We start from the raw sequence: 24414 nt of genomic DNA, 5'->3' as shown, positions 1-24414 counted from the left end.
TCAGACCCCAGCTCGGGGTCCGGCCGTTGCCCAGCACCGCGTCCTCTCTCTCACCCCCTCGCGCCAACTCCCCAAATGTCCGCCAACAATAGCTTACAGACCCGGAAGAGAGAATAACATCTATCCCAATTGGTTAACAAATTATTATAATTCTCATTTTAACCCAAACAAGCTTCGAGAGAAAACATTCTCTCTCCAGTTATCAAAACAAAGAAGCCTTTTTGATTAACATATGCAGTAACATAAAGAAGAAACCCCTTACATCTGGTTAATAACGTTTTGTGTTTTTTTCCATGAAGGGGCTTTCTCGCATTTATTCCGCTTCTCGGACATCCGCTCTCGCCTCATCTGCCAACAGAACATAGCCAATATATCACCCCTCGACATTTCCACCAAATCTTCAAATCAGCCAAAAGATAAAAGACGTAAAACTTAGACGATATAAATTTAAGGCGAGAAGAGCTAAGTATAAAAAAGAAGTTCGGTGCAAGTTTTATTTGAATCGTGGCTGCCCGTGATGCACAGCTTGCTACGCCGTTAGGAAAAGGAAGTGTATGAACATTATCTCGGCAGTATGGATTGACTTACTTGGGTATTTAATTACTAATTCAGTGATTTTAGCACAACATGGAATGGAGGGGCTGTTTCCGTTCCATGTGCTATGTTGTCCTCGACCGCCTCTCGCCAGCTCAGTGCTTCCCAGCATTCCCTGCGCCCATGGAATTCAAGTGTTTCCTGGGTCAAGTATCTCTTAAATGGGACACCTGGGCATTGTAACAATTGATTGTCCGGGTACACCATCTGGAGTGTCACTGGAAGTCATATCGAAATGCAGCATTTTAAAAAACGTCCCTTCAGCGCAGTGAATCTATGCCTACCACGGTATCTAGTCAGCTCGTCCCAATTCCTTATCGTTCTAATTCCCACCCCTCCATCCTTCTATCCAACTGCTTCTTAAGTGATACTATTGTGCTCGCCTGAACGACAACTTGAAGCAGCTCGCCCCACATACTCACCACACACCGCATGCATATAAAAATAAAAGATACCTCGCATGTCCCCCTCAATCTTACAAAACTTACCTGTGCCATTTCAGACACTTCTCTACCTTCTGCTGACCACTCTGTCAGCACCTCAGGAGACAAAGTGTTCATCAACTTTTACTACAAACTTCCTTCTTCCCACTCCTCCTCTCAACCTATCTCCTGTTATGATCGCATCCCTTTCTTCCAGTTTCTCACTCTCGGCCGCCTTACTCCAAACACGAAGCCTTCTATTCCAGGACATCTGGAATATCCTTCCTCCTCCCTAGTACCTGATGGGATATACCCCTGGTAATTGAGGGGAAAGTGAAAGGATTGCTGGGGGCTTTTCCAATATCTTTGCGTCCTCAACAGCCACAGGCGAGGTCTTGGAGGACTCGCGAGAAGCTCATGCTGCTCCATTGTTCAAGAAGGAAACCAGAGATAATCCTGGAAACTATAGACTGGTAAGTCTCACGTCAGCGGCACGGAAGGTAATGAAGAGAATTCTGAGAGATAAGAGTTATGAATATTTGGAAAAACCCCATGATAGAGAAAACCTCATTGACCTCAGGAGACAACTTATCCAACTTATTGCTATTCGAACTACTCAGCACTCTCCTCCTATTCTTCAAAATGCCTGTGCATATTAACACTCTTGGCAATGATCTCCACACCCTCCATATCCTTCTCTTTGATAAATCTGATGTAAAGTACTCGTTATGGACCTCACCCATATCCTTTGCACCCAAGCAAATGCTACGCTTCTTACTCTCCACTGTATCATTGTCTGGTCCCACTCTCTCCAATATTATAATCTTCCTCTTCTCATCTGCATTGTTTCCTCAGTCTCCACCGCTCCAGTAAAAACAGCCCACGTTTGTCCCAGTTGATTTGTCCAGTCCCTTTGTGTTCATTGCCAGTCGTCTGTGCTATCCACACCCATGTAGATTTTCAGCCAGGTTGGTTGGATACATCACAAACTGCAGAGGGAACAGTACAGATCCCTGCACAACACCACTGATCACAGACCTCCAGGTAGAATAGATCACTTCAACCAACACCCTCTGCCTCCAATAGGCAAGCCAGTTCTGAATCCAAACGGCCAATTCACCATGAACCCCATGCATCTTAATCTTCTGGATCAGCCTCCCATGTGGGACCTTGTGAAATGCCTTTTCTAAACGTTGAAATGCCAACCATTGCTCTACCTTCATCAATCATTCTCGTCACGTTATCAATAAAATCGATCCTCACATTCACCTACCTATTTGAGAGTCACTTAAAAGTCTGTAATGAACCTGTCTCTATCAAGACCCAGGTGGTCATTCCAGGCTCCAACAAGTCTGTGTAAAAGAACTTGCCTTTCGCACAAAGGTTGCCCTTCTCCTTTGAACTGACCCTCTCTCACATTAAATGCATTCCCTCTGGTATCAGACATTTCAACCTATCAAAAGAGATACAGTCTGCCTTCCCTATCTATACCTCTCATAAGCATATAAACTGTTAGATTGTTTCAATGCATTTGCCTCGCATTTGTTCCGCTTGTCGGCCATTGGCTCTCGCCTCAAATGCAAACAGAACTTAGCCAGCACACCATCCCAAGATATATCCCACCATGTATAACTCTATCCACTATCCACCAGCCATAGCTTCCACTCGCCATCATTCATCGTTCGCAAGGATTTCATCCTCAATCCGTCCTAGGTCCACTCCAGCCTCTCCCTTAAGCACTGGCCCTTTTACCCGCAACAGACTGGTTTGTTCCTGCATCTCTTCCCCCGCCATTATCCAGAGCCCCTGGAGCTGAAGCGAGCTTCTTTCGGTGCTCTCGCCCAGACCATTCTTCAGCTACTCACTGCCCGCTTTGAACTTATGAAGCTCTCGGGTTGTCGACCATTTACTTCCACTCCCCATTCGGATAACATCCTGGCGGCCCTAAACGTCATCCACTGCCAGGATATAGCCAGGCTGAAACGAGTGGAGCCGCAGCCCATATTCTGTGTGTCTAATACTCCAGGCGGACTGCATGAACATTGAATTCGGCAGTTTCAGGGACTGTTCGTTGCCTGACGCAATTTCCATTTCATTGCGTTCTATCTAAATCCACCAGTACATCCTCCAATCTGCAGCCTCCATCGTCAAGTTTCTTTCTTTCCCCCACCCCCACGTACTGCCGCAGTTATCTCACCAACAATCCTAATGCCGGGCCTCGGCCCGAAACGCCGACTGCTTGTTTTCCACCATAGGTGCTACTTGCCTTGCTGATATCCTCCGCCATTTCGCATCCTTTCCGCGGGATTTCCATCAAATGCAGCTTCTCTGGTGAAATGCCTCCTTCACTGCCCGTTGGCCCATCCCACCCCTTTACTGGGGACAACTCTCCACCCGCACTTCCTTTCAGATTTCATCAGTTACCCAACCTATCATTTTCCAAACTTTACAGCTCTCTATACCTATCGCTGCAGCATGCTCCACCCTCCAAAGACTCGCCTTCAACTTACATACTCTTGCCCCATCACGACCCACCCGTCTTTAAAACAGCCATTCCCCCTCGTGCAATTCCTGTCAACCCGAACTATTTCCTACCATCGATCCTGCCTGACCCACCGTGTTCACCCAACCCTGTTGAAGGGTCTTGGCCTGAAGCACCGGCTGTTGGTTCCAATCCATGGATTCAGTCCGCACTGCAGTGCTCCCCTAACAGTTATTTTTTCTCTGTTGCTCAATATTTTCAGTTTGTAGCAGAATTGTTTGTGTCTATGAGCTGTGACCGTTCGCGCTGCTGGTCTCTGTTAAGTTGGAAGGGCGCTGGGGGTGGGGGCGGCTACTCTGTATTGGGATTGTTTCACCAATGCAGGACCTCAGAACCTTTGTGATGGGAGTCTTACACTCTTCTTAATTCAGTTTCAAGTCAGACCTCAGGACAAGAACGGCCAACAATTTATTTATTTCACCATGACAGCTGTAAAGGAAACGTCGAGTATTATGTTAACTTCTGCTTGAATTGCGAGGCCAGCCCCGCGCAACAGACATGAGGCCACATGGAATAGCCAGTTCCTTTTAATGACGTCACATCGCACCGGAAGGACTGACATGGTGATCGTAATCGTCACCCAAGTGAAGAACATCTTGAATTGAATTGAATCATATTTCAGGTTTGTATCCGAGACCACTGCCATTCAGGGTCAACTACTGAGCTATGTTACAAAGGATGAAGGTATATTGACACGCTGCCGAATGGATTTGAGCCAGAGTACCAATTGCTACCTCGTCAGCACAGTTCCCAAATGATTCCAGCGCAAGACAGTCACACCGCGACACCGCATGCGATAAGCACTGCCCGAGAATGAATGCCGCCCCGAGATTTCTATAGACCATCAGTCCCCGAGATCATACTTGTGTGGGAAATGACAACAAGCCTCTGATATCCGTGGAAAAGGAGACGTCAGGGGACATCGGGCATTACGCGGTTCTCTGTTACGAACAATTAATCCTGTGCGGATTTAAACCGGGAGTGTGCCCTTTTTAGGGATTTAGTCCAACCTAGATAAGACGGGTGACTTTTGTACATTGAGACTCTCACAAGTCCACTTTCAGACCGGGTCTGCTTCCCCACAGTGACTTCAGCTGATTCCTTCCTTCTAAACTGAACTGATTGTCGCACAATCTGAAACAGCAGAGAATATCAAGAAGTTAGCCCACTTCGACTGCGTCTGAGGTTACTATTTCAAAACCACCTCGACAAATCTCACTGGAAAAGCGCACGAGTCCACTGATGATTTTACATACACTGCAACGTAACACAAGCGCTCACCTGATCCACTGGAAACTCGGGAGGGTCAGTATGAGGCGGCGGAGAGCGGGGACCGATTGGTCGGTGAAGGAGTTTGATCGCAGATCCAGCACCCTCAGTGACCGGTTTGTACTGAGAGCGGAAGCGACTTCCTCAGCGCATAAATCTGTGAGACCGACCTTACTCAGCCTGGAAATGAGAGCAAGAGAGAGAGAAAATCTACGGGCTCCTGTCTGTCTGCTTCCTCCAGTGACACTTTAACTGAGGAAAATGACGTTCAGTTTCAGATACTCAGTGACTGTAAACACAATCTCCCACAGGCGGGTACTTACCACAGCTTTTGTATTGTACAGTCCGGGGATTTCAGAGCGGCGAATATCACTTTCACTCCAACATCTCGCAGTTCGTTACCACTTAGGTCCATATCGATCAGTGAGCGGTTTGTGTTCAGAGCGGACGCGAGGTGTCCGGCCCCAGAATGCGTGACGCCAGCATTCTCTAAACTGGAGATCAGAGAGCGAGAGAGAGGGTGAATGACACAGAGACGCTGAACACGTTACAATTCCCCCTTCTGAACGGTAAGACAGTTACTGACCATATTAATGTTCAACGGCAGGCGTCCAGTGACTGTCGCCATGGCCTCTCACTGCCTGGTTCTTACCCCAGTTTTTGTAATTTACACTCCGGGTTCCGTAAAGCCGCAGACAGCAGTTTTACTCCTGTGTCTCCCAGGTCGTTGTCATTCAGGTACAGTTCTGTTAGTGAGCAGTTGGTGCTGAGAGAGGAGGCGAGATGCTCGGCGCTAAGGCTTGTAAGAGAATTCCACCCCAACCTGGAGGTGAGAGAGAGGAGACCATAAGGTTCAGGAGCCATTCAGCCCATTGAACCTGCTCCACCATTCCGTCCCGGATCCCACTCAACCCCATGCACCTGCCTTCTCTCCATAACCTTTGATACCCTAACCAATCAGGAAACTATCAATTTTCTCTTTAAATATCCCCGCGACCCTGCACTCGGCTGCCGTCTGTGGCGGAGCATTCCACAGATTCACGACACTTTGCCTGAATCAATTCCTCCTTACCTCAGTTCTAAAGGGTCACACCTCGAAGGCTACGCCCTGTAGTTCTGGACACCCCTCTACAGGAAACATCCTGTTCACGTCCACCCCATCTCGCTCATTCAGCTTTCGGTAAGTTTCAATGAGATACCACCCATCCCCCCACTCCGCATTCTTCCAAATTCCAGTGAGTACAGGCCCAACCCTAAGAGACCTTCCTCAAATGTTAAGCCCTTCGTTCCCGGAATTAATCTTGTGAAGCTCCAGCGGACTCTTTCCAATGACGCCTCCTTTCTGAGATATGGGGCGCAGAATTGTTGCAAATACGACCAAGTGCTGCCTGACTAGTGTCTCAGAAAGCCTCGGCATTATCTCCTTGATTTATATTATATTTCCCTTGAAATAAATGGCAACATTTTATCTGCCTTCTTCAAAACAGAATCAATCTTGAATGTAACCTTCTGGGAGCCTTGCACGTGGACTCCTAAGTGCTCTTGCACACTTGATGTTTGAACTCTCGTCTCATTTAGTTAATAGTGTGTACGTTAGTTCCTTTTAACAAAATACATTATCATACATTTCCCAACACTCTAATCCATCTGCCACTTTTTGCCTATTCCTCCAGATTGTATAACTCCTTTTGCAATCGCATTGCTTCCTCGGCACTACCCACCCCCCATCAATCTTAGTATCATCTGCAACCTTTGCCAAAAAGCTATCAACTTCCTTATCTAAATCATTGATAAACAATGTGAAAAGTAGGGGTCCCAAACTGACCCATGAGAACCACCACTAGGCACTGGCAGCCCACCAAAAAAATGGCCTCTTTTATTCCCACTAGTTTCTTTCTGCCTGTCGGCCATTCCTCGATCCATGCCAGTATCTTTTCTGTAATGCCATAGGAATTTATCTTGTTAGGCAGCCTCAGGAGTGGCACCTTATCAAATGCCTTCAGAAAATCCAAGGAAATGACACCCATTGCCTTCCCTTTGTCCAATATTCCTATTACTTCCTGGATGAACTCGAACAGGTTTATCAGCAAGATTTCCCTTTGCAGAAGCCATGCTGACTTTGACTTATTTTATCATTAGTCTCCAAATACCACGAAACCTCATTCTTACTGATGGAATTCAGTACTTTCCCAACCATTGAGGTTTGGCTAACTGGCCTACAATTTATTTTATTTTGCTTTCCTTCCTTCTTAAAGAGTGGCGTGAAATTTGGATAAAGCAGTGGATGTTGCCTGTATGGAATTCAGTAAGGCCTTTGAAAAGGTTCCACACGGAAGGTTAGTTAGAAAGGTTTAATCTTTAGGTATTATTATTGAAGTAATAAAATGGATTCAACAGTGGCTGGATGGGTGATGCCAGAGAGTAATGGTGGATAACTGCTTGTCAGGTTGGAGGCCAGTGACTAGTGGTGTGCCTCAGGGATCTGTACTGGGTCCAATGTTGTTTGTCATATACATTAATTAGCTGGATGATGGGGTGGCAAATTGAATTCGTAAGTATGCAGATGATACTATGGTAGGTGGCGTTGTGGATAATGAAGTATATTTTCAAAGCTTGCAGACAGATTTTGGCCAGTTGGAAGAGTGGGCTGTAAGATGGCAGATGGAGTTTAATGCTTATAAGTGTGAGGTGCTACATTTTGGAAGGAATAATCAAAGTAGGACATACATGGTAAATGGTAGGGCATTGAAGAATGCAGTAGAAAAAGGTGATCTACGAATAATGGTGCATAGTTCCCTGGAGGTGGAATCTCATGTGGATAGGGTGGTGAAGAAAGCTTTAGGTATGCTGGCCTGTAAAATCAGAGCATTGAATATAGGAGTTCGGATGCAGTGTTAAAATTGTACAAGGCTTTGGTAAGTCCAAGTTTGGAGTATTGTGTACAGCTGGTCACCGAATTATAAGAAAGCTGTCAACAAAATAGAGAGAGTACGGAGAAGATTTACCAGAACGTTTCCTGGGTTTCAGCACCTAAATTACAGAGAAAGGTTGAACAAGTTAGGTCTTTATTCTTTGGAGCGTAGAAGGTTGAGGGGGGACTTGGTAGAAGTATTTAAAATTATGAGGGGGATAGATAGAGTTGACAGAGATAGGGTTTTTTCCATTGAGAGTAAAGGAAATTCAAACAAGAGGACATGAGTTGAGAGTTAGGAGGCAAAAGTTTAGGAGTAAAACGAGGGGTAATTTCTTTACTCCGGGAGTGGTAGCTGTGTGGAACGAGCTTCCAGTAGAAGTAGTATATTGTCAATATTGTTCAATATTGTCATTTAAAGTAAAATTGGATAGGTATATGGACAGGAAAGGAATGGAGGGTTATGGGCTGAGTGTAGGCCGGTGGGACATGGTGAGAGGAAGCGTTCGGCACGGACTAGAAGGGCCGAGATGGCCTGTTTCCGTGCTGTAATTGTTATATGGTTATGCATTTGCAAAGGAATCGGCAAAAAATTCCCAGAGTTTATCAGTAACAACGGTTGCAAAATAAAATGTTGGGAACTCCTTGCAATTACCTGGTTTTCTGCATTCATCACTCATAAAATAAGATCTGACCTTCATCTACATCACAGTAATAGACAAACGTAATCTGCCTTATCACACAAACAATTGTACTTTTCATGGCTTTTTTGAACACATTGTTTAATCATTCACAGCCAAGGCTAGAAAAAACACGTCAACACTTGTATTTAATAACTGATAGAACCTCCTTTATCAGCAAATAACCTTCACCAAACGTTTCCTGTGGCTGCTGATTAGACATGATCAGAAATTTTAGCCAGTTCTAGAGATTTCTTCAGGTCTTTTGCTGTTACCCTTGGGATCTTTTTCACCTCTTTCAGCATTGCACATTTTGCTCTTATTGTGATCTTTGCAGGACGCCCACTCTCAGAGAGAGCAGCAAGAGAAGCTTCCTCCATTTGTAGATAGTTTCGCTTACAGTGGGCTGATGAACGCTCATGTCTTTAGAAATACTTTTGTAGCTTTTACCCGCTTCATGCATCCCCTGAAAGTTGTTTTGATCAAGGCGTGGTGCGCATCAACAGATCTTTGTTGAGAAGATTAGGACCTGAATATGTGTATGTTATTTTTTAATAGGGCCGGGCATCTCTACAACCCAGACCTCCAATCTCCTGTCATTGATTCGAGCACCTGACTTCAAATTGATTTTGAAGAAGGTATTAGCCCGGAGGTTCACGTATTTTATTGAGCCCAGACTCTGATTGTTTCAATGGTGTATACGTATTGACGAGAAGTAAAATTATTCATTTCGGCAGATTGTGTTGATTTATTATTGCGACTTAGATAAAATTCTGATCGCATTGTTTATGAGTGATTATTACAGAAAACCAGGTAACTGCAGGGAGTTCACAACCTTTTTCTAGTAATTGCAGAATTATTATCACATTAGTATTCAGTGTCGGGCGTCCAGCGCCTTTAAATACGGCCTCAGACCCCCTGGTACTTACCACAGTTTCTGTAGACTACACTCCGGGTTACTGAGAGCAACGCACATCTGTTTCACTCCCGAATCTCGCAGTTTATTACCCCGGAGGTCCAGCTCCGCCAGTGACCGATTGATATTGAGAAAGAAGGCGATATCCTTGGCACCAAATTCCGTGAGCCCAACGTTGTGCAGCCTGAGAGTGAGGGTGATGGGCGCAGAGAAACGAAAGACATTTCAGATCCCCACTGTGCGATCATAAACGCAGTTCCTGATTACAATCATGTGCACTGTCAGAGACCCAGTGACTGTTGCCGCAAACTCCCACAGACAGGTACTTACTTCAGTTTCTGTACCTTGCATTCCGAGTTTCCCAGAGCCGTCGACAGAGCTTTCAACCCCGAGTCTCCCAGTTTGTTACCACCCAGGTCAAGTTCAATCAGCGAGCGGTTTGTACTAAAGGCGGAGCAGAGATACTCGGCAGAGCACTCTGTGACGCCATCAATCGTCAGCCTGTAGATCAGAGAACGCGGGTAAAAAGGGCAGAAAGAGACAGGCGAAAGGGCAATTCTCATATGTACTGTTACCGATCATAAGACGATGAGGCATGGGTGCAGAATTAGGCCATTCAGCCCATCGAGTTTACTCTGCCATTCCATCATGGTTGATTCCTCAACCCTCTCGATCCGGTTCTCTTGCAAAGATTCCGCGCAAGTAATAGTCTGTAAGTTCCCTTTGGACCTGAAAGCAGAACCGAGGCGACAGGAAGTGGCAGCCCTATCGCAGAGAGCGAGGAGGACCCGAGGTTTGATCGATTTCAGTGCCGCACCAAGGGCCGAATCAAGGCGGCTAGCTTTGGCCACCAGAATGGATCGATTTGACTGAACTTTATGTTGGGTCGGAAACTTGAGTGCCATGCCGAATTAGAAAGGTTCGGGAAAAGCCTATTCGAAGCGGCGTGGTACCGGCACCAGAACGCAGTGATTCGACTGAACTCGATACTTGGACGGAGACTGAGGGCCTTGCCGAATCGGAAAGGTCGATGACAGGCCGAATCGTCGGGATAGGGTCCAGGCCCCAGAGCATACCCGGGCAATTGAATCCGATTCTTGGGCGTCGATATAGGAACCGGGGCCAGTTAGAAAAGGTCGGGGTCTCCTGGTCCGAGGCGTGGGGCGGACTGGTTCAAATCCATGAGGTTTACTTGGCTCTGCACTGAATAATGCTGGGTCTCTCCTGCTGACTTCAGTTCAGGACGGTATTTGCTTGCGGGTTTGTCTTTCTGCCGATTGGGTGTTCGGCGGCCTTTTTTATATGACTTATTTAACTTTTGATGGCTTCTTTTCTTTCTGGGCATATTGTGTTTTTTTTTCTCGCTCTGCACATTGGCTGTTTGACGTCTTTTGTGATATGGGTTCTTTTGTGGTTCTTTGACACAAAATAAGTCTATTGGCAACTCTGACTTTTGAGTATTCTCCCAGCATAGAAAATAGTCTACGCCATTATACCTTCTACTAGGTTCGTTCCGCTACACTTGCCTGCGCAATATTTTATCCTCTACCTCTTTGCCCACTCTCCCAATCTATCCCAATCCTTTTGAAGAATCACTGCTGCATCTACAATACCTATCTCTGGTCCAAAATCCTGACCACGAAGCCATCAATACTGTCATCCCAATTACTGACAATAAAAAGAAAGAAAGCGCTCCCAACACCAACCCCTACGGTACAGCAGTATTCAACTGTTAGAGTCTTCCACAGGGAAGTCTGACGTAATATACGTAGTAGGTTCATCTGCCATTTCTATGTTCCCCATTACTAACTCTCTAAAGTTATTTTCCGGCATCCGATATCGACTCTCGTCTCTCTTTTACTCCTATATGTTACTGGCCAAGTTAGCTTCAGTCTTTTTCTTCACTTGCATCTTTTTATCTGCCTTCTTTTGTTATTTTTGAAAGTTTCCCAATTGTCTAACTTTCGAATATTTTTCCATATCATATGCCTTCCTATTTGCTTTTCTGCTGACTTTAACTTCCCTCATCAGCCACTGTTGTGTCATCCTTGCTTTTGAATAACACACACAAAATGCTGGGGGAACTCAGCAGGCCAGGCATACTTCTTTATCTTTGAGTTGTATCTATCCTCCACATTCTGAATTCCTCCCAGAAACTGCAGAATCTCCAGCCATAGCTGTTCTGTCGTCAATACTGCCAGTGTCGTCTTCCCATCAACTTTGACAAGTTCCAGTCTCCTGCCTCTGTGTTTCCGTTTCGTCCACCATAGTACTAATACAACTGACCTTAGCTCCCCGCTCTCAAACATCAGGGTCAATGCCATCGCATTTTAATCACTGCCTCCTAAAGGTTCCTTCACCTTAACCTTCCTAATCAATGCTGTTTCATTTCTCGATGCCCTATTCAGAATTACCCTTACACTAGTGGACTCAACCAGAAAGCTGCTCTGAAAAGCAATCTCTTAGATGTCCTATGAATTCCATGTCTTGCGATCCAGCACCAATATGATTTTCCCAATCTACAGGCATATTGATATCTTTCGTGACTAGCAGAGCAGTGTCCATTTTACATGCCTTTTCTCCCTTTGTATTTTGTATCCCCATCAGGGCTACCGTTTGGGGGCTTGTAAGTAACTCCCGTCTGTGTTTTTTACCCTTGCAGTTCCTTAACTCTACTCAAAAGGAATCTACATAAACTCCTTCTCAAGATTTGATTACATTTTTAACCAACCGTACCACCTCAACCTCTCTGACGACCTGCCTGTCCTTTCGAAACAATGTAGATCCTTTGATGTTAAGATCCCAACCATGACCTTTATCAGCCACGACTGCTCTACAAGATCACATACTATTTTCCTATACATTTGTGTGCATTCAAATACAAAGAAAAACTTCAGTTCTGTATTGATCGCATGTTTGGATGGTGTCGCCAGGATGCTCTTCAACTCACCCCTTCGTCTCTAATCGTGCCAGTTCATCTGCCGGTCCTTCCTCACATCATCACTACACACTGCATGCACTTGTCTATCATCAGCCTCAACCTCAGCTCTATCATTTCCGTTCCCATCCCCCTGCCAAATTAGTTTAAACCTTCCCCAGCATCTCCAGAAATTCTGTCCGCCAGGATACTGGTCTCCCTCGGCTTTGGATCCAACCCGCCCTTCCCAGAAGTCTTCCTAAGGAGCCAGAAAGCAGACAAGTGCCCTCTGCGCCAATTGCTCAGCCGCGAATTCGTCTGTCAGATTATCCTGCCGCTGTCCTTGCCGGCTCGTGGCGCAGGGCACAACCCGCAGAATACCAGCCAGATCATTTCACTGTTTAGTGTTGGACAGCCAATCACCTTGTAAGCACAGTCGCTCACACTCTGGTACTTACTCCAGTTTCTGAATTTTGCAGTCCGGATTCCTCAGTGTCGCGGACACCAGTTGCACACCTGAATCCCCCAGGTCATTGTACCCCAGTCTAAACATAGACAGCAAAGTGAGAAATAATAACACCATAATAACGAGATTACTACAGAAAACGCTACAGTTAATATCGACCCGCTGACAAGCTACTGATTATTCACAAAACGTCACATAATCTCGTTGACAAACGCTGCATGCTCATCAAACCACGCTCTGTCACTGATCAGTGCGTAACAGTGTACGTGGACGAGCTACTTTGGGGGCGGGTGAGGTAGGGAAGTTCCCTTCTCGCTGATAGTGCACCGAGCGTTCGTCAAAAAGCGGGGTGTCAGAGGGTGGAGTGGCCCACTCGCAGCGTATGGTTGGAAACGTAAAACCCTACAACTCGGAGGTGGCGGTGGGGGGCTCCCAGGAAAGGGTAGAATACTCCTTAGAGAGGATCGATTGAGGGTCCTAAAGCAGTAAAACAAAACTGAAAATAAAAATTCAATTTCGAGATAAAGTCAAACGAACACTTACCCCAAAACCTGGCATTTGTGCAGTACGGGCCCCAGCCGCCGGAGTCCTTCACACTGAATGCGGCAGCCACACAAGTCGAGGTGCTTTATTGTGTCACAATGTCCGATGACATGAGCCAGGACCGCGCAGTCCATCAGGGTCAGTCGCAATCCACGGAGTGACAGAGCGTCCACGGATCCCAGTGTGATCTGAGCAAGTCGAGTATTCTGAGTCTCAAACAGGTAGTGTAGCGTGTTCAGGAGCCTCCTTTTATCGGTTTCACTCTTCGAGTTTTCAACCTGGCCTTCAAACGCTTCCTTCACCCAATCAATCACTCGACAGGTTGTCTGATGAGCAAATGGACCCAGAAAGTCCTCCAGGCGCCGAGCTGACATTGGAGACGAGAGACCAGCAACAAAACGGAGAAACACCTCAAATCGCCCATCTGCCGTGTTGTGGGCATCGGTGAGGAGATGCATAATATCCTTGCCTTCTGTGGTCAGGAACTGTGCGAGTGCGGCTGCAAACTCTTGGATAGTGAGGTGTGGGAATGTGTACACCACGGTCCAGGCAGAAGCCTCTCTCTCGAAAAGCTCCATCAGGAAGCCGGACAGGAACTGGGAAGATGGCAGGCTGTACTTGACCAGATCTTCATATGTAAACACAATCTTCCTCTCGGACACTCCCGCAAAGGCCATCTCACCAACCCTCAATAACACATCGCGGGGGTTTTCAATCTGACGGCCGTGGTTTTTCAGGATGTTGTAAATATAGTAGGAATAGAGTTGGGTGATGGTCTTAGGAATTCGCTGAGAGTCTCTGACTCTTTGTGTGAAGAACGGGCCCAGTGTCAGGCCGAGGATCCAGCAGTAGGAGGGGTTATAGCTCATGGTGTACAGGATATCGTTGTCCTCTAAGTGTTTGAAAACAGCTGCTGCCACCTTCTGGTCGTCAAAAAATCTGTCGAAGTATTCTTTCCGTTTATCTCCAACAAATCCCAGGATTTCAGTCCAAACACTAATATTCGCTTTTTCCAACAAAGATATAGCAGTTGGGCGGCTGGTCACCAACACCGAACACGCTGGAAGCAGCTTGTGCTGGATTAAACAGCACACGATGTCAGACACTTTACACCGGACGGTCGGATCTGGGCACCGATGCTGAGGATCCGTGTCTCCCTGGTTGTCCGTGAAACTGATTCTGTGCTTAAATTCATCCAAGCCATCGAATATAAACAACAGTCTCTTTGGGTTCTTCCAGACCTCTCTCAGGCTATTCCCAAAGTAAGGGTACTGATTCAGAATCAGTTCACTCAGGCTTATTGGACAGTTAATGGAGTTTAAATCCCGGAATTTGAAACTAAAAACAAACTTGAATTGTTGGTATATTTTCCCCGTGGCCCAGTCATGAACAACCTTCTGCACCATTGTCGTTTTCCCGATGCCCGGCGCTCCAGCTGCCACAGCCGTACACCCTGCAGTCGGCCGAGTGAAAAGTCTCTTCATTTGTCCCCAAAAGCTTTGTGAGTAGCAGCTCTGAAACAATTGATCCGTTCTGATCTTTTCCAGCTCCCTCTGGAGATGTTTGCCTCTCCACTCTTCGTGGTGACGGCCCCTTGCCAGCAGCTCGCGTTCCACCAGTCTCCGATCTCGAATGGTAGAAATGACCGTGAGCTCAGCGTACAGGTCACCCAGCTGGAAGATCTTCACCTTCTCCCGCATCATGATCGTGTTCACTCTCAGTGTTTCCGTTTGTGCTCGGAGGTTGTACTTGTGTTCACTCTGAATATCTGAGGAAATGCAGAAATCGGGTATCAAAGTCTATTCTGATGAACAGAAAGCACGCAGTTTTCAGTGAAAAACTCGCAGTGCTCACATCATGTTTGAGTGCAAGTGGGAGCTTAGAGAGAGAGTTTTTGCAATTAACAATGGCGTAGGAATCTTTAGGCACCCCAGCTGTATTTCCCCCTGGAGGTGAAGCTCTTTTGCTGCTGTTGTATAGGTTTCCACCGGTAAATTTAATGTCATAGAAATGTATACAACATACATCCTGAAATTCTGTATCTTCACAAACATCCACGAAACAGAGGAATGCCCCGAAGAATGAATGGCAATTAAACTTTCGAACCCCAAAGTCCCCCACTCCCCCCCATGCATAAGCAGCAGCCCCCCCATCTCACCAGATAAAAGTATCAACACCCTCCACCGAGCACTAAAGCGTGTAGCAGAGCATCAATACATACAGTATTGCAGTACCCGAAAACTACTCGTTCACCCGGTAACTCGACACGCCGCAGGCTCTCTCTGTCCGTCACACTCTCTCCCCTCCCTCTCTCTCTTTCTCTACCCTTAATAAGGTAAATGTTTTGTGCGTACTTTCCAGTTTAGTAAATTTAATAAATTCTTTCTTACATATCAGATTTTTTTCTAGTTTACTAACTTGTGTCTTACATATCAGGGTATTTATAGCTTAATAACTTATTTCAGGCATCGGAAGGAGGCCTGTCTGTAGTGGACAACAGCACACTTCACAAGAATTCCAGCTCCTCAGCAATCCAGGAACTCGATAACGGATTAGACCTGCAATACCTGAATTTATTAATGTTCAGGGGTATCGTGTGCAGATAATTTTTAAAAAATCGTTTAAAAAGTTTGAAAGGTTATGGTGAAAAGGTGGGGGAATGGGACTAAAGGGGAGATTGGATCAGCTCATGATAAAATGGCGGAGCAGACTCGATGGGCCGAGTGGCCGACTTCTGCTCCTTTGTCTTATGGTCTAAATGCAAGAAGCACACACAAAATGCTGAATGAACTAAGCAGGCCAGGCAGTGTCAATGGAGAAAACATTACAGTCGACGTTTCGGGCCGAGAACCTGTCAAAGGTTCGTTGCACAAGACCCACTGCAACAGACAGACCATCAGACACAACGATGGGCCGAGACTTTTCTTCGGGATAGGAAAGGAAGGGGAAATAAGAGAGAATAATAATGTGAAACATGCTGGGTGGGGAACGGGAAATTAAGAAATAAGGAGCTGTTGCTTGGAATATTCAAAGACCTAGAGAAGATGGGCTCTGATTTGAGAGGAGAACGGACCATGGGATAACTGGAAGAAGGAGGGCACAGGGAGGAGATGATAGGCAGGCGACGAGAAGAGGGAGATGTGAGAGGGGAAGCGAAGTAGTCAATATAGGTAGGGGAGAAACGACCGGAAGCTAGAAAACTCAATGTTCAAGCCATCGAGTTCGATGCCACCCCAGCGGAATATGACAGGTGTTTATCCCCGAACCCCAGGGAGGCCTCGTCAGAACGGCATGGACCAACGTAACGAAATATGAATCAGGATTAAAAGTAAAACTGCTGGTCACACGGAAATCGTCTTTTACAAGGGTAAACCTCTGACAGACACTTGGTTGGGGGATCAAAAGCACTGGGTGCTTAATGCCCACGGGTTTGGTGTTTTAGGAAAGATAGAGGGCGAGGCAAAAAAGGAGGGTTTGCAATGCTAATCATGGACAACATCACAGCTGCACTCGCAGAACTCTTTACTGAGTCTACATGGGTGGAACTCAAAACCTGGAAGGGTGCAGTCACTCCTGGATTTGGTTTATATGGCTTCCAATAGTTGGCGAACATTGAAGAACGAGCATATTAAAAAAAAGGTGAAAAAAACAACGCATTAGTTTCATGGGGAACAACAACGTTCCTTATATAAAGCAAGAGGGTGATATGGGACAGAAGGTGTTACGTGCATCCAGAAAGTATATTAAATCAATACGTAGATCGACAACCACCAGGAAGGGCCTCACTAGACCTACTGTTCACTAACGAGTCTGACCTCCTGACCGACCTTTCAGTGGATGAGGAGTTAAGGAAAAAGGACAACAGCCGGTTTTTTTAAAGATAGCTATAGATTATGAAGGTGTGGACATTTTGGTAGTGTATTAATCTGGAGCAGGACAAATTGCGAGAACATTAGGCAGGAGCTAATGAGAGTTAGCAGAGAACGTGGAGGTCGTTTGAAGGCCAACTGCGCAGAATAGAGGCAGGCACTGTATGATCAGGTCAGAAGAAAGGACAAGGTTGAAAAAGTATGAGAACCTTGGATGTCAAAAGAGATTTAGTCACAAAGCAAAAGAAGAAGTGTGTACGGATTAGAAAGCTAAAATCAAACAGAAGGTTATAAAGAAGCCAGAAAGAAACACGGTGAGGGAATTAGGAGAGCCATTACAAGTCCTTGGTAAGTAGGATGAAAGCAAATCCCAAAGGCATTCTATACATACATCAGGACCAATAGGATAATTACATACATCGGGATAAATAGGATAATTCGGGAGAGTGTGTAAGACTCAAAGTTTAATAGAGGGAACAGTTCCCTGGGATGTGGATGAGATTCCTAATGAGTATTTTACATCAGTATTTACCAAGGGAATGTCTTGTCAGATAGGGAGATCAGTGCGGAAGCAAAGAAGACGGGTCTCTTAAAAAAGCATCAAGATGGAGAGGTCCCCGGGACTTGATGTGACATACTCCACGCTATTGAGAGAGGCATTGGGTCCTTGACTATTTTCTTTATGTCTTGCCTAGCCACAGGCGTGTTCCAGGAATAATCCGGGAAACTCTAGATAGTTGGGTCTCGCGTCAGTGCTCGGGATGTTACTGGAGAGAACTCTTCGTGATCGAATTCGAACCATTGGGGAGAGCCCAATGGGAACCATTAGGGAGAACAACTATGGATCTCTGCGTGGAAAGCGGAGTCTTACTAACCCTGGTTGACTTCGTTTGTTGACGCCAGTGCTCGAAGAAGGTAGAGCGATGTATGCTGTCTCTGTGGATTTCAGTAAGGCTTTGACAGGGTCATTCGTAGGCGACTCAAACAACAATATATGCTGCATGCGATCAGTGCTGAATTGGTTATTTCAATTCAGAACTGCCTTGCCCAAAGGAAAGAGAGAATAGTGAGCAAATCGACCTGAGGTCTGCGATTAATTGTATTCCGTGGGGATCCATACTGAAACACTTACTATGTGTGCAAAGCAGGCAAAGCGCTGCAGGAACTCAGCAGGCCAGGGAGCATTTATGGAGAAAAGTACAGTCGACCGAAACCCTTCGTCAAGCCAAGTCAGGACAAGTAAAGTCAATGACTTTTTATTGTCATTTCGACCATAACTGCTGGCACAGTACACAGTAAAAATGAGACAACTTTTTTCAGGACCATGGTGTTACATGACAAAGTACAAAAACTACACTGATCTACGTAAAAAAAGAACACAGAAAAAAAATTACACTAGACTACAGACCTACCCAGGACTGCATAAAGTGTACAAAACAGTGCAAACATTATAATAAATAATAAACAAGACAATGGGGCAGTAAGGTGTCAGTCCAGGCTCTGGGTATTGAGGAGTTTGATAGCTTGGGGTAAGAAACTGTTACATAGTCTGGTTGTGAGAGCCCAAATGCTTCGGAGCCTTTTCCCAGACGGCAGGAGGGAGAAGAGTTTGTATGAGGAGTGCGTGGGGCCCTTCATAATGCTGTTTCCATAGCGGTTGCAGCGTGTAGTGTAAATGTCCGTAATGGAGGGAAGTGAGACCCCGATGATCTTCTCAGCTGGCCTCATTATCCGCTGCAGGGTCTTGCAATCCGAGATGGTTCAATTTCCGAACCAGGCAGTGATGCTGCTGCTCAGGATGCTTAGCATACATCGAAGTCAGGACTACAATGGGCGATGTATATAAGTGATGTAAAGAAGATGTATGTGTGATGTATATAAACGCAGATGGGTGCGTTTGCAGATAATTTCAACTTTGGTGATGTTTTAGAATTCATAGATGAGTGGCAAGTTATAAAACGAGATACATTGTAAATCATGTGGTATAAAACTTGAGACAATACGGGGTGCCCGAGCTTGTGACTAATGTGAATAGTTTCTAATCCTCCAGCCCCCGCAAATAAAGCCTGACACCCAAATAGCAACAGACTTTAAGCAGGATTCAGAAAGCAGCCATTCTGAATCTCCAGCGCAACAGATGCTCTCGGATATCTGTTCCATCACTTACCTTTCAATGGAACTGGCACTTCAGATAAACGCCTGACGCTGCTCATGTTGCGGAACTGGTCATGCCCTGTTCAGACAGGTTAAATAACATGAAGTCACTTCTGTGCAGCATTCTACAAATAGTAGCTTTAACATCTGAAAAGTAGCAGAGGGTGCAATATTCCCTTTACCGCTTTCCCGTATTTCGTTCAATATCCTGTTCAGCTTCGGTAACGTGAGACGTATTTTCACAAAGGATTCCCACATCGCCCTTCGCGCCCCGGAGTCCTTCTCCGTCACCAGATCCAGGAGGAGTCTGGAAGCGTCCGCTCGGTTGCCCATCTCGGCGAGCTCAGTCACGCTCTGTAAGGAACAACGATCGCGTGCTGTAATAAACAATATATTCAGAGCCAGATGGAGCAGTCAGGATGCTTGAGGAAAGGTTCGGCCCCGTGATAATATCTCCTGAGGTGCTGAGTACAGAGAGCAGTCACGATTCAGGTACAGACAATTATCAACCTAGACTAACCCAGCACAGGGTTTAAGGATTCTAGGGTCTCGGTCCAGACTTCACTGCCGGGCTCCAGGACGCGTCCGGTTAATCTGTGGAAATGGCAGGAAGAACTAGCCAGCAACTTCAGGGTTTCTGCGCGTGCGGGAATCTGATAGCAATGCTTGGAGTCTGTGAGCCAGTTGTCAGGTATTATTCAATACGGAAGGAGACAGCGGTCACAGTCTCAGCGACGCAGCATCATCTGCTATAATCTTTTTTCTGCCATGATTCGGTGATGACTACAACTTCGTACATGCCAATCTGTAACTGTCATCGACCTTTTTCCGTGTACTGCGCGTATTCAGATACAGCACCTCAGTCCTGTGTTCCCCCCTTTCGATGTTGTCCGCCTTTTCCGTTGCAATTCATCCTGTTAACTGCAATTTTGGCATATGAAATGCCTCTCCTCACTACACATCGCCTTTGTTTGTAAACCAGCTTCAGCGCTATCATTCTCCTTTCCCACCGTATTACTTGGATTTAATTATAGGAAGCTCAGGACACCAGTCGCACCGTGTTCAACCTTTTGATTCCTAACTTTGTCTGAGGTGTTACTAACATCTGCCTCCACAACATCTGCACTAACTGTGTTGGTACCCTGGTTCCTATCCCACTGCAACTCTAGTATAAATCCTACCGTGCAGCACTAACAGACCTTCCCACTTGGATATATGTCCCCCTTTAGTTCAGGAACAAACGGTCCCTTCTGCACATACCCACCTTCCTTGGAAGAGAGCCCAGTGGTTCAAAAGCCTTACACACTCCCTGCTGCACCAACTCCTTAGCCACGTATTGAACCGTATAATCGTCCTATTTCTGGCCTCACCGGCACATGGTATGGATGGCAATCCTGAAATCTCATCCCTGCGGGCCCTGACCTTTAACTTAGCACCTACGTCCCAGAATTTCCTATGCAGAACCTGATCACTCTTCCTACGCATGCAAGGACCACGACTTCTGGCTGTTCAGCGACTCACTTGAATGCTGAGGACTCGATCGGATATATCTCGGAGCCTGGTACCGGGGAGGCAACAGACCATCTGGGAATGTGGCTCTTGCCCACAACATCTGCTGTCCGCTCCCCTAACTGATACATCCCATATCACTACTGCCCGCATCTTCTCCTCCCTTTCCTTCTGTGTCACCAATGCAGGAAGTGCGAGAGACACGACCACTGTGACTTTCGTCTGTTAGATCACCATCATACCCCACCCTGACTATCCAAAGTAATATACATGTTGCTGAGGAGGGTGGCGACAGTGGTACTCTGCATTGGTTCCTTAACTCCTTTCCCCTTCCTGACTGTCGCCCAGTTTCCTGTGCCCTGCAGCTTGGGTGCAACTACCTCTCCGTATGTCCTATCTATCACCTCCTCAGTTTCCCGAATGATCCGGAGTTCATCCACTTCCTGCTTCAACTCCTCATTGCGGTTTGTTAGAACCTGCTGTTAGATGAACTTCCCGCAGTTGTAGCGGTCTTGGAGATCTCCCTGCCTCCTTCCCAGATCTCAAAAGAGGAACATTGCACTATCCTGCCTGGCATCTCTACTGCCTTAGCTGAGCAGATATAAGGAAGACAACGAAATAAGCTTGAGTTTTTCTTTCCTTTGTCTTCTCAAATGAAGCTTCTTTTTGTGAAAGCCTCGAAGAGCTAAATCCTCAGGATCACCACTCTGACTCTGTCCACTCAGACGACCGCCGCTGCGCTTCGCCCTGCCTTCCTTTCATTTGCTCTTGTTCATCAATCTCAAACAGCGATTGGTCACTAATAAAGATATTTTTCACTGTACAGACCCGCTGCTGCATTTCATCCTCGGGCACCTGACTGAAGTCCCCTTTTCTCAAAACTCCTCATGTCCGGATTGGTCGCTAGTCTAAGCTCTTGTTCGTTCAAAGATCTTTTTTCCGAAGATATGTTCAATAAAATGAAGGTTAACCTTGTCCACTGTGAATACCGCAGCTGTGACTGAAGCAGCCATAAGGACTGAGAGGATTTCCGAACCATCTGGCATGGTGGCATGCCATCAAATGAACGAAGTTCAAAGGAGAGACGATCGCCGGTTACTGCCTGTTCAAATGACACAGGACCCCATAATGACGGTGAGGATAAAGTACAGACATGGGCAGACAAACAAACCACAAGACATGTGAGGTGTGTGAGTCCGGGGAGTGGGTCAACCATGACATCCAAATCCCTTGCGGAAATTTCAAGCAGGTATTGAGATGGCCATGAGATGATGGGCAGAGTGGAGTAAGGCGGTGATATCCATTAATGGCCCGATCTGTAGCAATCAGTTGTCAGTGCGGCTCGCCTGCTGCGGCTCATAAAATGCAAATCAGAAAATACAGAGGACTCATTCATCTCTCTTCGCCGCACCCAGCATTCAGCCCCATAAAAGCTCAAGTCTCGCCGCCTTCCCGGACACTTGTGTAGGATTTGTTCCACGTGGACAGCGCCTTTTCATTGTCCGGCAGTTTTGCCAAAAAAGGACATAGACACTTATTTTTCCCTCTTCTTCTAATTGTTAAATTGTCCATATAGCTCTTCCCTTGACCAGCTTATCACGTCTTCCCTGATGCCCCTCCTCCTTCGCTTTCTCCTATGGTTCACTCCCCTCTCCTGTCGGGCCCACAATGTTGTGTGGAACTATATAAATGAATAATCAAATGGGCAACGAAGCAGAACTCATTTCCCTGCGCACTGTTCATACCCTTCCATTTTCTATAGACCTGGCTAACCGCTTCTTCAAAACGCCTGATCTGACTCCCTCTCCCACAACCCCATCGCAGGCACACACCATTTCTGAGTGACAACTTCCTCCTGATATCAACTTTGAAGTTGCCTCCCCTCACCTCGAACGTACGCGCTCTGGTTTTTATACATTTCAATACTGGAGGGGAACAATGCGATCTGCCCGCCCTATAAACCGGTGTCAGATCTCCACTCAACCTTCACCAATGCTAATCCAGGCAGTGTCCTCATAAACATTTTGTCAACCCTCTCCAAAGCTCGGACATCATTCCGACTGGGGCGACCAGAAATGTGTACAATCCTCCAGATGCGGCCAAACCACTGTTGTAAAGTTCAGGAAAACAGCTCCCTGATGTTTGAACTCTACGCCTCGACTGAAAACGCAAACATATTATCTGTTTTCCTAATCACCCAATCAACCCGTAGAACCATTTTCATGGACTTGGATCCTAAGATCCTTATGATGCTGGAGTCTTTGTCTCTTTCCGTTTGAGCTACCACTTCATACTCAGCATTGTAAGCTGGGCGAGTGCAGTTCCATGAGCACTCAGTAAGCTTGGCACCATTCAGCCCACTGGCACTTCATACTCAGCGGGGTACGTTGGGCGAGTGCAGTTCCATGAGCACTCAGTAAGCTTGGCACCATTCAGCCCACTGGCACTTCATACTCAGCAGGGTAAGCTGGGCGAGTGCAGTTCCATGAGAACACAACAGGCTTGGCACCATCCAGCACAAGGCAGCCCACTTGATTGGTACCCTTTCCACAAGCACCCAATCCCCCCACCATCGACCAACTGTTGCAGTGTACTATCTACACGATGTACTGCAACATCACAGCAACGTTCCGAAGGCAGCGCCTTCCAGACACACGACCACGACCATCTCGATGGCCGAGAAGCAGCAGATACCTGAGAACACCAACACCTGGGGATACCCCTCCTCGTCACTGACCATCCTGATATGGAAATATATCGCCGTTCCTTCATTGTCGCTGGGTCACAATCATGAACTCCCGTCCCTAACAGTGCTGTGGGTAAACCTACACCTCACGGACTGCAGCGGTTCTAGTTCAGCCACACATTCTCAAGGCCAACTAGGGACGGGCAATAAATGTTGGTTTAGATGGGGACACCCACATCCCGTAAATGATTTTTTTAAAGAAAAAATCTCCATCTGCCATTTCACCGGCCACACCGGCAACTGACCTATGGCTTCACACCGATTCTGTCAGCACTGTGTTATACATAGGTATCTACGTTCAATCTGCGTCCCTTCCACTTACGTGATACTCTCGCCCCGTGAAATGATCCTCGTCCGTTAACATGAGACCGAGACCCTCCACACCTTCTTCAATCGCCTGCTCCAGTCGGTACCGGTAGAATCTCGTCAACCACAACAGCTGGTCTTCGTTGCAACTAGACAGGAAGGTGGAGATTTCGGAGCTCAGATCTGGGAAGAGATGTGGTAAAATCCGTTCTGAGTAATCGACACACATCTGCAGTCCTCGGTCGCGACACCTCTCACGGCATTAATCAAACACGACTTATTCACAATGAGGCCGTTTCCAGTTCTCAGACCGCTTTCGGCACCAGGAAAATGTCCCGTAAATAAGACGCAGAACAAAGGTTACAGGTAGCTCCCCTCAGCCTCTGCTGTACAAACACCCTGTCAGAGAGTGCAAATGGCTGAAAGGCACACTGTCCAGATAGGTAAATATAGTAGATGGATACATAGATAGGCAGACAGACAGACAGATAGATGAATGGATGGATAGATAGATAGATAGATAGATAGATAGATAGATAGATAGATAGATAGATAGATAGATAGATAGAT

General features: G+C 46.4%; 1 protein-coding gene across 1 annotated transcript; it reads right to left on the bottom strand.

The window, feature by feature from the left end:
* Window positions 1–4131: 4131 nt before the first annotated feature.
* Window positions 4132–23958, bottom strand: LOC132400395 (NACHT, LRR and PYD domains-containing protein 12-like). The gene is made up of 10 exons (XM_059981338.1): window positions 23861–23958; window positions 19466–19637; window positions 19297–19362; window positions 13261–15028; window positions 12710–12796; window positions 9665–9835; window positions 9348–9518; window positions 5480–5650; window positions 4840–5007; window positions 4132–4692 (listed from the first exon to the last, which is right to left on the bottom strand). Exons 1-10 carry the CDS (start codon window positions 23900–23902, stop codon window positions 4605–4607), a joined length of 2904 nt encoding a protein of 967 aa, XP_059837321.1. The 5' UTR covers window positions 23903–23958; the 3' UTR covers window positions 4132–4604.
* Between the last annotated feature and the right edge of the window lie 456 nt (window positions 23959–24414).

This window comes from Hypanus sabinus, chromosome 10 (genome assembly GCF_030144855.1).
Source record: "Hypanus sabinus isolate sHypSab1 chromosome 10, sHypSab1.hap1, whole genome shotgun sequence".
NCBI lineage: Eukaryota > Metazoa > Chordata > Chondrichthyes > Myliobatiformes > Dasyatidae > Hypanus > Hypanus sabinus.
The sequence above is the reverse complement of the archived record's forward strand: the minus strand, read 5'-3'. Positions and strand labels throughout refer to the sequence as shown.

Excerpts from the sequence above, each read along its gene's own strand:
- LOC132400395 (XM_059981338.1), bottom strand. The coding sequence starts at position 23,902 with ATGTTAACGGACGAGGATCATTTCACGGGGCGAGAGTATCAC. Across the intron at positions 9,836-12,709 it reads TGCAAAATTCAGAAACTGGA|GCTGACGATTGATGGCGTCA; the intron begins GTAAGTACCAGA and ends TCTGATCTACAG. Across the intron at positions 5,008-5,479 it reads TGTAAATTACAAAAACTGGG|GCTGAGTAAGGTCGGTCTCA; the intron begins GTAAGAACCAGG and ends TCTCATTTCCAG.